At 36.6% G+C, this 12,667-nt stretch overlaps 1 protein-coding gene across 11 annotated transcripts in view; it reads left to right on the forward strand.

Moving 5' to 3' along the window:
• SH3KBP1 (SH3 domain containing kinase binding protein 1) overlaps positions 1 to 12,667 on the forward strand; it is a 404,503-nt gene that overhangs the window by 375,397 nt on the left and 16,439 nt on the right. For all 11 annotated transcript variants that reach the window (XM_034434094.3, XM_034434130.3, XM_034434103.3 and 8 more), the window contains one exon: positions 12,307 to 12,416. In XM_034434094.3, the coding sequence (XP_034289985.1) occupies positions 12,307 to 12,416 (110 nt within the window). The remainder of the gene's footprint in view (positions 1 to 12,306; positions 12,417 to 12,667) is intronic.

The raw sequence follows: 12,667 nt of genomic DNA on the forward strand, positions 1-12,667 counted from the left end.
GGCACTCTCATCTCTGCCAATTCCTGGAAATACTGCTTCTTTTATTCTTCGGTATTTTAAAAAATTTACTTGGTTGGCTTTTGCAGAAAATAAAAACAAATAATGCCATGTTATTTGGAATTACATTCTTAAAACTTATAATTTTGAGTCTTAATTCTGGTTGGGCATTTTTAGAATGAGAGTCTACAATCTTTTTCTCTTTTTAAACAAATACATTTTTAAATTATTATTTTAAACATTATTAACATTATATAACATTATTTATATTAAACCAGGGGTGAAATGCTCCTGGTTCGGACCGGATCACCTGATCCGGTAGTGATGGCAGCGGGTGGTTCGGAGAACCGGTAGCAAAAATCCCTGTGCAACCCCCCCCATGCCCAGCTGAGCCGCACAATCATCAGATGCGCTTTTTTTTTTACTTTTAAAAGCATTTTTTCTACAACCTCTTCCAATGAAAAAATGCTTTTAAAAGTAAAAAAAAAAGCCTCTGATGATCGTGCGGCTCAGCTGGGATCATCAGATGCTTTTCAAAGCATTTTTTTCTGCAACCTCTTGGCCAAAGAGGTGTAAAAAAATGCTTTGAAAAGTGTCTGACAATCCCAGCTGAGTTCCCTGATCGGCAGAGAGGCTTTTCAAACCATTAGAAAAAATGCTTTGAATTTTTTTTTTTTTTAAAAGTTGGCCACGCCCACCATCACATTACCCACCACCACCAAGCCACGCCCAGAAAACCAGTAGTAACAAATTTTACATTTCAGCCCTATATTAAACATAATATAAAACATTTCAGGGTAAACACATCAATGCATAATACCGTATGTTTTATATCAGATTATAGTCCCAAAGTGCTTTTTCAGGAGGCAACTGGACTTTCTTGTTTTTTCTTTTGAAGACGTTTTGCTTCAGGAGTGAATATCTTAGTAATCATTTAGAGATCTTTTTCATAGCTTTGTTAATATACAGCTATCCTACTTTGAACAGAACAGTGTGTGGCATAAATGGCTGAACTCTCAAGAACAAGGCTGGGGAACAGTGCTGTCCCTACAGTTTCAGTGCAGGTCAAATTAAAGAAAGTATTTGGTCAGTTTTTTGCTTTATTACCAGATTTCAGGAAAAGCATAACCCATCATGCTTCTTAGTGGGAGGTAGGGCTGGGTTTGGCAAAAAGGCAAGTTGTATCATAGGGCTAAACTGCAGGTTTAGCTATCTGGTAAACTTAATTCTGTTATTATGTAAGTTCTTGTGCACTGAAAGTGACATGGGTTTAGCATTCTTTTCTGAAAAGGTTTGTCTGTCTGTTTGTCTATCTGTCAAATTGATATTTTATTGTTTATTTATTTATTGGTTCGATTTATATGCCGCCCTTTCTCCGGAGACTCAGGGCGGCTTACAATGCGTTAAGCAATAGCCTTCATACTTTTGTATATACCTGCTTAATAGGGCTTTCGCCCCCCCCAAAGCGGTGTTCTTTTTTATACAAAGTCAGTTTATTGCCCCCACAATCCAGGTCCTCATTTTACCTACCTCGAAAGGATGGAAGGCTGAGTCAACCTTGAGCCTGGTGAGATTTGAACTTGCAGTAATTGCAGGCAGCTGGTGCTACTTAATAGCACTTTAGTCTGCTGCACCACCAAGGCTCTTATGGGTGTCCATCTCATGGAAAATGACTCTGAAAGAATGGAACAGCACTAATCTGATATTTAAAAGCCTGATTAAAGGAAAGGTTGATAAGACTGGGGAATGGAGCTTTCCCATGTCACATTATAATCCTGCTCTACCTGCTGTTAGTTGTAAAGTACAAATTTCATGATCCCTTGCAGGATGAAAAAAAACCCACCATAACTTCTAGCTAGGTATAGTTTCACAAATTCTCCTCTTTTTTTAATCATACTTCTTCATTCTCATGTGTAAGCATTTTTATAGGGATGGAGAGAGGATGTGACAGGAGATGACTAATGGACAAAGGGACAAATTCTAATTTAAGCAGATGTAGTAGAAATAGTGTGGACTTCAGGCTTTCTGAATCAGGCAATTCCATCATTCTGTTTATCTTTTTCTTCAGTATACAATATTCATATTTTAAAAGATACAAACTCTGTAGTTGAAAAAGAAGTTTTCCTTAACTGGATGTTTTTGGTATGTTTTGGAAGTTTTAATCACAACTCATCTGGTGGGCACAGAACATATTGTGTTGCTGTCTTTTGTTATTATTACATTCGCATTGGATTTATTATTAGGTTAAAAACTGCAAATGATATCGGGTTTGAAAGAGATTGTACAATCGTGTTGAGAAAAGGGCAATTACAAATTATCTTCTCCACGTTTAACAGCAGCATTCTAAGAATCATTTAACCTTTCTTATGTGTATCTTACAGCTTATGCATTCTGAATGGTATCCTTATTGATATCATATGATTTCTCCATTCTTTTTTTTTATTATTAAAAAAGTTTTGAATACAAATTTTCCCCCCATTTTTCTCCCCCCCTCCACCCTAACCCCCCCTCACCACCCATCCCTCCCTGTGACTTCTTCACAACAAAAACCCAATTCATAACAGATTATATAATATTTTACCATCCCCTTACTCCCTCCTCTCAATACTGACCCTTACTTACTAATAATATTATTAATATTGTTACTTCCCCCTTTTACCATACATTTCAAAATAACATTCTACTAACATTGTATAACTTCTAATTTATAACTTATAATATTATTGTAACTCCCAATTTAGCAATAATCTGCCCTTTTTCTCCTCCTCCATACTTATATCTATATATTAATACAACATTTCAAAACAACCTTCCACTTTAAAACTATATAATAAATCCTACTTTAACATTTAATCTTTTATGTATATTAATATAACATTTCTAAGCAGCCTACCCCATATATCCTAATTTAACATTTATTCAACTCTATCCATTTGCTCCACTCCCCTATATATATCACTTAAACATCCCTTTTCTTAGACTAAACAATCAATAAACTAACCTATTTCCACCCACTTCATACAAAGTTGCCATGCACAACAATTCTTAATATCTTTAATCCACTGCCCACTCTGCTAAATATATATATATATATTCCATTATATAAAAAAAAAGTCAATGACTTTAAATTTATAATCCATATAATATCTTCTTTGATGTCTTTCCACTGGATTGTTGAGTCCATCATCCATAATAGGGTAACATAGCATCCTGATGCAACAGTTTGTTCAAAATCTTCAGTCATCATCTGCCCCCATCAGTAATGAATATCCTCATATGTATATAAAAGAAAAAAACAACCACCCGAGTGACATTATGATTATATTCCATATAGTTGTAATTGTGGCTTTCATCAGGATTATTAATTCCCATCATCCTAATGGGTAACAACCAGATCTTCTGCATGCCCCAGCGTAGCTCTCTTGCCTTATAGCTCAAGATAATTATAATATATTTATCGATAAAAGAAAGAAATCCAAAATAGATAATTCAAATCCAACAGTTTAAGGCTCTTTTCACATCCCAAAATTACGGCATTGCAGAGGTCTGTCACTGTCCTCAGGATAATATTAACCAGTACTTCGCCTCCACTGTCTTTTCACATATTCATTCATTTTTTAAAATAACTGGCTTCACTGTTGCTTAATTTAGAAATTTCTATTTTAATGAAACCTATTTCTTTTTTTCTTTTCTTTTTGTGGGTTTAATCTCCATCCTGGTTTCCTTTCTGCAAATTGTATATATCAACTGATTGGTTTTCATTCTGCTTTATAACTTGATCTTGTTGATTTTGCCTTTGTGTCTCATATTTCTTTTTTATCAATTGTGTATCAGCTAATTGGTTTCCATACTTGTCTATGACTTGATGAATCATCACGTTGGAGTCCGATGCCACTTCTCTCGTATTTGTAGATAGTCCAGCTGAGATGTCTGAAGACTCCAAAAGCAATTTATCCACAGCAGCCTCTATAATTCAATGTTTTGCCTTTATTTCCAATTCCTTCTGCTTATCCTGTATTGTGCCTAAAGATGTTAAATTCATCTTCAAGATTTTTTGATAAAATTCTTCCGCTTTTTCAACAGTATTTAGTTGGTATCTTTCTCCTTGATATCTCAATATTATACCAACTGGAGCGTCCCACCTGAATAGAATTTTTCTTTTTTTTAGCTCAGTCACCAGAAAACCAAATTTCTTCCAATAACATCTTAGGCGGGAGCTCTTTGTAAATCCAAATCTTTCTTCCAAACAATTGCAAAGTAGAATTGAAAGAATTTTGCACAATTTTATTTCTTATATCTTTATCTGTAAAATAAATCACCACATCTCTAGGCAATTGCCTTTGCTTTGCAATCCAGGAATTTATTCTATAAACTCTGTCAATCCTACAAAATACTTCCTCAGGTTGAACCTTTAAAATCCGAGCCAGAATTTCAGAAGATATTTTCCTTAAATCATCTCTGTCATTTTCCTGCAGTCCTCTGAGTCTAATTGCATATTCAGTAAAATTATATTGCATCATTAAAACTTCTCTTTCAATCCGTTGTTGTATGTTTTCTGCATTACAAGTCTTTTGATCAGCCTCCATTTTAGGATTTTCTTCTGAGCTATTTTCTTGAGTGTTTGTCAAATCATTTTCAATTTTTTGTATTCTATTATCCAAATTGTCCTCAATTTCTTCCACTTTAGACTCTAATAAGTTAGTATTTGCATCCAACTTGATCATAAATTCTGCAAAACCATTAGCCACTTTTATGATCTTTCGGTCCAAAATATCAAACTTTGATTGCACTAATTCCTTAATTTCCTGCTTAAATTTTTTAAAGTTCTGATTCACAATCTCATCCCTTCTTACAATCTCCTCCAAGAGAAATTCAATTATATTAAAATCAGTTTTCTGAGACTGGAGATTTAGAACTTGTTCACGTAATTTATTAATGGGGGAATCCCACCCCCCTGCTTGTTTGTCCGGCTTTGCAAGCTTTAATGCCATATTTCCACACAGACAAACTATTTTAAAAAAAAGAAAAGAGAGGCAGAGAAGAAAAAAAAAACTTCTTTCCAACCAAGATCAATATCAGATCTCCAGGAAAAACAAAACAGAAAAGTAGAGCTTCTTCAATTGTAGCCAGAAGTATTTATTCCGCTACTTTGTATCTTAATAGAGAACGGAAGGACTCTCCCTTTCAGCCCCTTCTCAAGCCTCGGCAGTCGCCATTTTTAAAAATTCTTTTTCCTTTTCCATTTCCTTCTTCAATAATTGTTATAAAATAGATAAAATACTTGCGATTCAGGGTCACCGGTCCAGCTCATATCCTTTTTTAATTGTTCTGTTAGTTTTGTAGGCTTGATCTTGTCGCCTAGCTCTGCATAAGCAGAGGTCTCCCAAAGCCCGGAGCGACGGCGAGGGAAATAGGGAGTATCATCTGCTTCGTCCCCAAAAGTAAAAAAAAACTTTTGGGGCTAGGCAGGGAGCTCTACCTGCCCCCGCCGGCTCTATCTCCATTTCCACATGGAAATGGAGTTTTTTCGAGCCGCCTTTCAGTTGTAAAGGCAGCTCTTTACAGGCAATGGGGCGGCGATCCCAAGGGATCGTCTAGCGGCGGCAAGAAGCAAACCGGAAGTCTGATTTCTCCATTCTTAATTTGATTATGTCCCCTTAGAAAAAAGCCATTAACAAAGTGGTGATATGTTCTAGAACAGAGTTCCCAATCTTTCTGGGTTGGCAGCCTAGAGCAGGGGAAGGGGGGAAAGAAGGGGTGATTTTGTGGGATAGGCAAGCGCATGTGCCCATGCATGAGTACCTGTGATATTTGCGTGAGTGGGACCATGAGGGCCTGCAACAAGGCTCACGTGAGTGGGGCTGCTAATGCCTGTAACAAAGCTTGCACAAGTGGGGCCACAGGCACCCACAATGAGGCTCGTACAAGTGGGGCTGTGGGTGCCTGCAATGAGGCTCACATGAGTCTGGCAATGCACGTGCATGGAGGCGCACACACAGGCTGGCCACTCCTGTGGCCCGGTGGCAATTAGCCCGTGGTCTGGTAATGGGCTGTGGTCCACAGGTTGGGGACCCCCGTTCTAGAATATATTTGGTGAAATTTCCAAGAAATATCTCAAAGTGCTTTGTTCCCTATGCCATCTGTCTGGTAAACTCGCAAGATTTGTTTTTCTCGCTATGTACATGTATACATCCGAACTAGACTGTGTTGTTTCTCTGTGTCATATAATATACCATGTTTCCCCGAAAATAAGACCCTGTCTTATATTTTTTTGAACCCTGAAATAAGCGCTTGACCTTATTGCCATGCACTCAAAAGCACGATTGGGTTTATTATCAGGGGATGCCTTATTTTGGGGGAAACAGGATATGTGGATATATACATAATTTTGTATTAATTAATTAATTAATTAATTTTGTCATGTTTATGTAGTGTATATTGGAGGTTTGAGAGCTGTATACAACGAAATTTCATTTTAATGTATGCCGATTAGTGTACATTCAAAGTGACAATAAAGTTATTCTAAGTCTAAGTCTCAGAAGATGTTTCAAGAGAATAAAGTAGAAAAAAGATAGGGAATATCTCATAATGCAAGCAGGCTTTAATAGAATAACAGAGCTGGGAGGGATTTGGAGTCCAACTCCCTACTTAAGTAGGAAATCTTATAACATTTCAGACAAAGGGTTGTCCAAACTCTTCTTAAATACCTCCAGTGTTGGACCATCCACAACTTCTGGAGGCAAATCATTCCACTGATTACCGTATTTTTCGGAGTATAAGATGAACCGGAGTATAAGACATACCTATCTTTTTTGGTTTGTTTTTTTTATAAAAAGTTTTTTTTATTTTTTAGACACAAACATACAATGTATTTTATTTGAACAGAATATTTGGCTGGTTCACAAATTTAAACAGTGTTTAGTCATTTCAATTAAATTTACAATTTCTATATTTCCTTTTTGCCATATTTATTCCTCATCTGTTTTTTTAAAAAAACAATATTACCCTTCATCCTCATCTCTAATCTTAATCAAACTCAATTTTTTCCTTCTATTCTATATTATACCCCTTCCCATTGTCATTTATTTTTATATCCATCCTCACATTGGTTAATTATGCAATATTACAATTGTTTAATACAAATTCAACATTTTAATATAAATCAATTAGTTCTATAGCTATCTTTTTTGTATATTAATCAATATGAACATGACTATTCCAATTATTTCCATGCAATCCAATTTCTTACAAATCAATTAATTATATTTACCAATAATAATAAACCAAATAATTTTCCCCATATATTCCTCCAAACCACAATTTAACCATTTCTGCTTTCAACACAATATACAATTAATAGTATCTCAATTATTACAATTCTCTAGTTAAATAGAGCTTTCCCCTTATGTTACTCATTTTCACATCTTAAACTCTTCCAATAACCCAAATAGTTTTGCCCATATAATCCTCCAAATCACAACTTAATCATTTCTACTTTCATCACAATATATAATTTAAAATATTTCAATCGTTACAATTTCCCTAATTAAATTTAAAAATGTTCTAGCTGTTATCCAAGCTACAACTTAATCCTTTTTACTTTCACCACCATATACCATTAAAGGTATTTCAATTGTTACAGTTTATACTTATTCCTATTTCTAAAAAAAATTAAAAAAGAAAAACTTATCATTGTCTAGATTTCAAAAATACAAAGACAAATATTCCAAGTATTATTCATTTCATTTTTACAATCATGATTTCCCATTTATTTCTTATTACTATTCATATTTCAATTCTAAATATGTATAACATCTTTCTCTTTCATTTCTTTTTCTTTCTTCCCATTTTTATTTTTGCCTTTTTCTTTCTCCTTTTTTTCTTTTGTGTTTTAAAATCTTGAACTCTCCTCTTTTGCCCTAAATTTCCCATTGTTTGCACCTACCTTTTTTGGTGAGGAGAAAGAAGAAAAAGAAATCGGCCTCTGTCTAATTTTCTAACGTTGCAGCAAACAGCAAACAGCCTGCTTTACTTTCTGTTTCATTTTCAGCATAGCTTGATTAGCACAAGGAGAAAAAAAAATCTGCTCCAGCAATTTAGCTCTTTGCAGCAAGCAGCAGAGCCCTGCGCAAAACAGCTGAGAGCAAATCAGCTGAGAGTCGGGAGGCCGATCTAATCAATGGGCTAATTATGTTGTGCTGAAGCTGAAAAGAGTTGTTTTTTCTTGCTGTTTGCTTGCAAGGAGGTAACTGCTGCAAGGCACAGGCCAAAGGGTGGGGGCCAGTGGGTGGGAGGGGCTACATTCGGTGTATAAGACGCACCTAAATTTTCACCCCCTTGTAGGGGGGAAAAAGGTGCATCTTATACTCCGAAAAATACAGTAATTGTTCTAACTGTCAGGAAATTTCTTCTTAGTTCTAGGTTGATTCTTTTTCCATCCACAGCTTCTTGTCCTGCCTTCAGGTGCTTTGGAGAATAGGTTGACCCCCTCTTCTTTGTGGCAGTCCCTTTGATATTAGAACACTGCCATCATCCTTACTCCTTCTTTTCACTAGATCAGCCGTACCCAATCCCTGCAACTGTTCTTCATATGTTTTAGCCTCCAGGCCCCTGATTATTATCTTTGTTGCTAGTCTCTACACTCTTTTTAGAGAGCTTCTTTTTTTACCAAAACCTAATGCAATATTCCAAGTGTGGTCTTAACAAGTCATTATAAAGTGATAGTAACATTTCATGTGATCTTGATTCTATCCCTCTGTTAATACAGTCTAGGATGTGTTGGGTTTTTTGGCAGCTGCATTACACTGCTGGCTCATATTTAAGTGATTGGCCATTAGGACTCCAAGATTCCTCTCGCAGTTACTACTATTGAGTCAGGTACCACCTATTCTATACCTGTGCATTGAGTTTTTCTTGCCTAAATGTAGAACCTTATTTTTCTCATCATTTTGTTAGATAGAGCACAGTATTCAAGTATGTACCTATCTTCTGGAGCATTGGCCTTTCCTGCCAGCTTGGTGTCATCTGTAAATTTGATGAGTTCCCCTTGTCTAAATAATTGATGAAGATATTGAAGAGTACTGGGCCTAGGACAGAGACTTGGGGTACCGCCACTGCATACTTCTTTCCATGTAGTTGCAGTTCCATTAAGAATTACATGTTGAGTATGGTTGGTCAGCCAGTTATGAATCCATCTAGTGGTGATGCTGTCTAACCCAGATTTCTCTATCTTATCAAGTAGTAGATTGTAGTCTACTTTATGAAATCACTTACTGAAGTCCAAGAAATTATATCGACAGCATTCCTCTGGTCCACTCATTTTGTCAAAGAATGCAATAAGATTAGTTTGGGATGATCTGTTTTTGATAAACCCATGCTGGCTTTTGGTTATTACTTTGTTTGCATCTAGGTGTTTGCTGATTCGTTGCTTGATTATCTTTTCCAGAATCTTCCCTAGTATTAAGATTAGGCTGATAAATCTGTAGTTTCCTATAGATTATTATTTTTTGAAGTTGGGAACAACATCAGCTCTTTTCCAGTACACTAGTACTTCCCTAGTGCTTACAGGGAGGGCATATTCCCGGTTTCATGTTCTAGGTGTCATCTTGTACGATCTTGGAAGCATGCCTTTTCTGTGGTTATCCCTGTTCTCTGGTATGATCTCCTCTGGTATACCACAGTTTCCAACTCTTGTTGCCTTTAGGAAAGCCAGCCTGCCTGCCTGCCTGCCTGCCTGCCTGCCTGCCTGCCTGCCTGCCTGCCTTCCTTCCTTCCTTCCTTCCTTCCTTCCTTCCTTCCTTCCTTCCTTCCTTCCTTCCTGTTGGGTTGTGAGAGAACGACTGGCTCACAGTCACCCAACTGGCTTTCATGGCTAAGACAGGACTTGAACTCACAATCTCCCACTTTCTTGCCTGGTGCCTTAACCACTACACCAAACTGGCTCTCAGGTATTAGGGCTCCCAGGTATTAGGGGCCAATTAAGTGGAATTACCTTCTGTTTATAATTTATATAGTATTGTCTATTTTATTTTTTTCTTTTATGCCACCCAAAGTCAGACTATTTGAGTTAGGTAGCCTTATAAATCTTTTAAATTAAAAAACAACATTAATACTAACAACATAATAAAATCTGGATCGGGGTCACCAACCTTTCGGACTTTAGGGACCCTTAAATTCGTAATTTTAAATCCCACAGACCACTAATATGATTTGCCTAATGACCGGTTGGGTAGGCATGGCTACGTGGTCATGTGACTGGGTGGGCGTGGTCAACTCAATGTCACTCACGCCGAGGGGTGCCTCGCCGACCTCTACTCGCCCCTCCCCTCCCAGCCACTCCTCACCTCCCCACCCGGGCTCCTTAGGGCTCCAACAGGAAGCAGTTGTTGGAGCTAATCAGCCACCACAAGAAAGAGTTGGCAAAACAGTTCAGTTCAAATTGGATCTGACTGAGAAGGAGGCTCAGCAGAAGCACCTCACTGAGGACTATGAGCATAGTCTTTCCAAGCAGAGGGAAGACCTGCGGGAGTGCAAAGCCAGGTTCAGGCGCCTGGAGGCTCAATGGGCTGAGATGGTCAGTCAGTTCCAGGCCATCATGCAGTCCCACTGGAACAAGGCCCTCTGGCTCTTTGCCACCAGCAGCACTTCCCTCCAGCCTTTGTCCAAAGACCTGCACCAGGAGGTTGAAGCAGACCCCAAGTCAGAATTTCTTCCCCCCTCCAACCCACACAAGAAGACCCTGAAGGGGGAGACTCTCTGCAGCAACACAAACGTTCATTGCATATATCCAGCCCAGGGGCCGTAGTTTGAGGACCCCTGATTTAGTGCAATATAAAAAATGCAAATAATTTTTCTGCGGACCACCAAAATTTTCTCACAGACCACCAGTGGGCCATGTATACTCATCCAAATTTTACTAAATTGGGGGAGAGGGGTTGTCACCTATAAAAATATTCTGAATGAGAGAGGAGAATTGAAAGCAAGAAACATTTTAAAGGAAGAAGGAATTGAATTGGAATGGTAGGCATACCTCCAAATACAATCTAAATTTAACAAAGACAAAAAGGAATGGGGTATAAAGCAAGAATTATCAGAATTAGATAAGATTCTATTAAGCAGGGAGGGTAAGACCATAAGTAAATTATATTGCTATTTATTGGAACAAGACATGATTAAGGAACAAGTCAAACGATAATTTGGAGTAAATATTTTGGACATAGTATTGATTTGGACAATTGGCAGACTGTCTGGGGAAAAAATTTAAAAATTACATTAGCAATTTCATATAAAGAAAATTTATATAAGATGTTTTATAGGTGGCACCTCCCCCCCACAAGATTAGCACGAATCAGTAAGGGAAATTCTTCGGCATGTTGGAAGTGCAAGGTGGCTCTGGGAAATTTCTATCATAATGTGGTGGGAATGCCCAAATGCAAAAAAATATTGAAATCTGATAAAGAGATGGTTGGAAGAAATTTTGTTAATAAACATAGAAGTCAAATCAGAATTTTTCCTTTTGGGAATGACAGAGAGCAAATACAAGAAAGACATAAATTATCTACTACTGCATATACTGACAGCTGCATGGTAGCCTTTGCGCAGAAGTGGAAAGAGAAAGATACCCCAACTGAAGAGGAAATACTACTAAAAATTTTCAACTGCGTAGAAATGGATAGACTCATCTTGGAACTCAAGGATAAAAGTGAAACATTGTACTATAAAATCTGGGCAAAATTCTATGAATGGTTAGATAAAAGTGTAGTATTAGACTAGAATTATATACGTTATTATAAATATGTATGTGAATTGTATAGATAGGTATATGTAAGTATAAATATGTATAATTGTATAGGAATAAGGTAAAAATTACTATTATTATACTATGTTTAAATTACGTATAAGGTGTAAGGAATATATTATTATTATATTATCATTAGTATATTATATATTAGTTTAAAGTGTTGGAAGATGCTTGGGGCCAGTGATGTCATATCTATGTCCAATGTTTTTAATTTTGAACTATTAATAAAAAACTTTTAAAAATTAAAAAAAATGATTGTAAGTCAAAAACTACCTATATTTAAATTAGTTTTCAACTATTTTATTATCCAATGGTTTTCAGATGTATGATGTGTAGCATTAACTAAAGACCAGACAGAAATATTTTCTTTAAAATAAATAAATACTTACAGATGCCGCCCTCTGTCTCAATTTGATAATATTAAACTAATGCAAAATAATATGGAAATTAAGTTTTAAAAGCTTCATCACAGTACTTGTAATATTAATATCTCTTCCATGTTTTTTAAGATTTGGAGGGGTTTGATTCCATAGTATCAGTTGCAGAGAAGCTCAGCCATCCAACTACTACAAGACCAAAAGCTACTGGCAGAAGACCTCCATCACAGTCATTCACATCTGTAAGTAACATCTGCATATTTTAACTTCCTTTGTGATGTTTTTAATTATTTTTTATTCATAATACAAATAATCCTCAATTTACAAGGGTAATTGGGACCAGAATTGCTGTTGCTAAGCAACGCTTGCATACAGCGTAACATCACATGACTGAGCCGCTTAGTAACTGCAATTCTGGCATTTTTGGTTACTATTGTTAAGAAAGGACCATATGGGTCATTAAATGGAGAACTCACATGACTGCAACATCTGT

The sequence above is a fragment of the Pantherophis guttatus genome, chromosome 5 (assembly GCF_059756535.1).
Source record: "Pantherophis guttatus breed Tessera chromosome 5, ASM5975653v1, whole genome shotgun sequence".
NCBI classification, from domain to species: Eukaryota; Metazoa; Chordata; class Lepidosauria; order Squamata; family Colubridae; genus Pantherophis; species Pantherophis guttatus.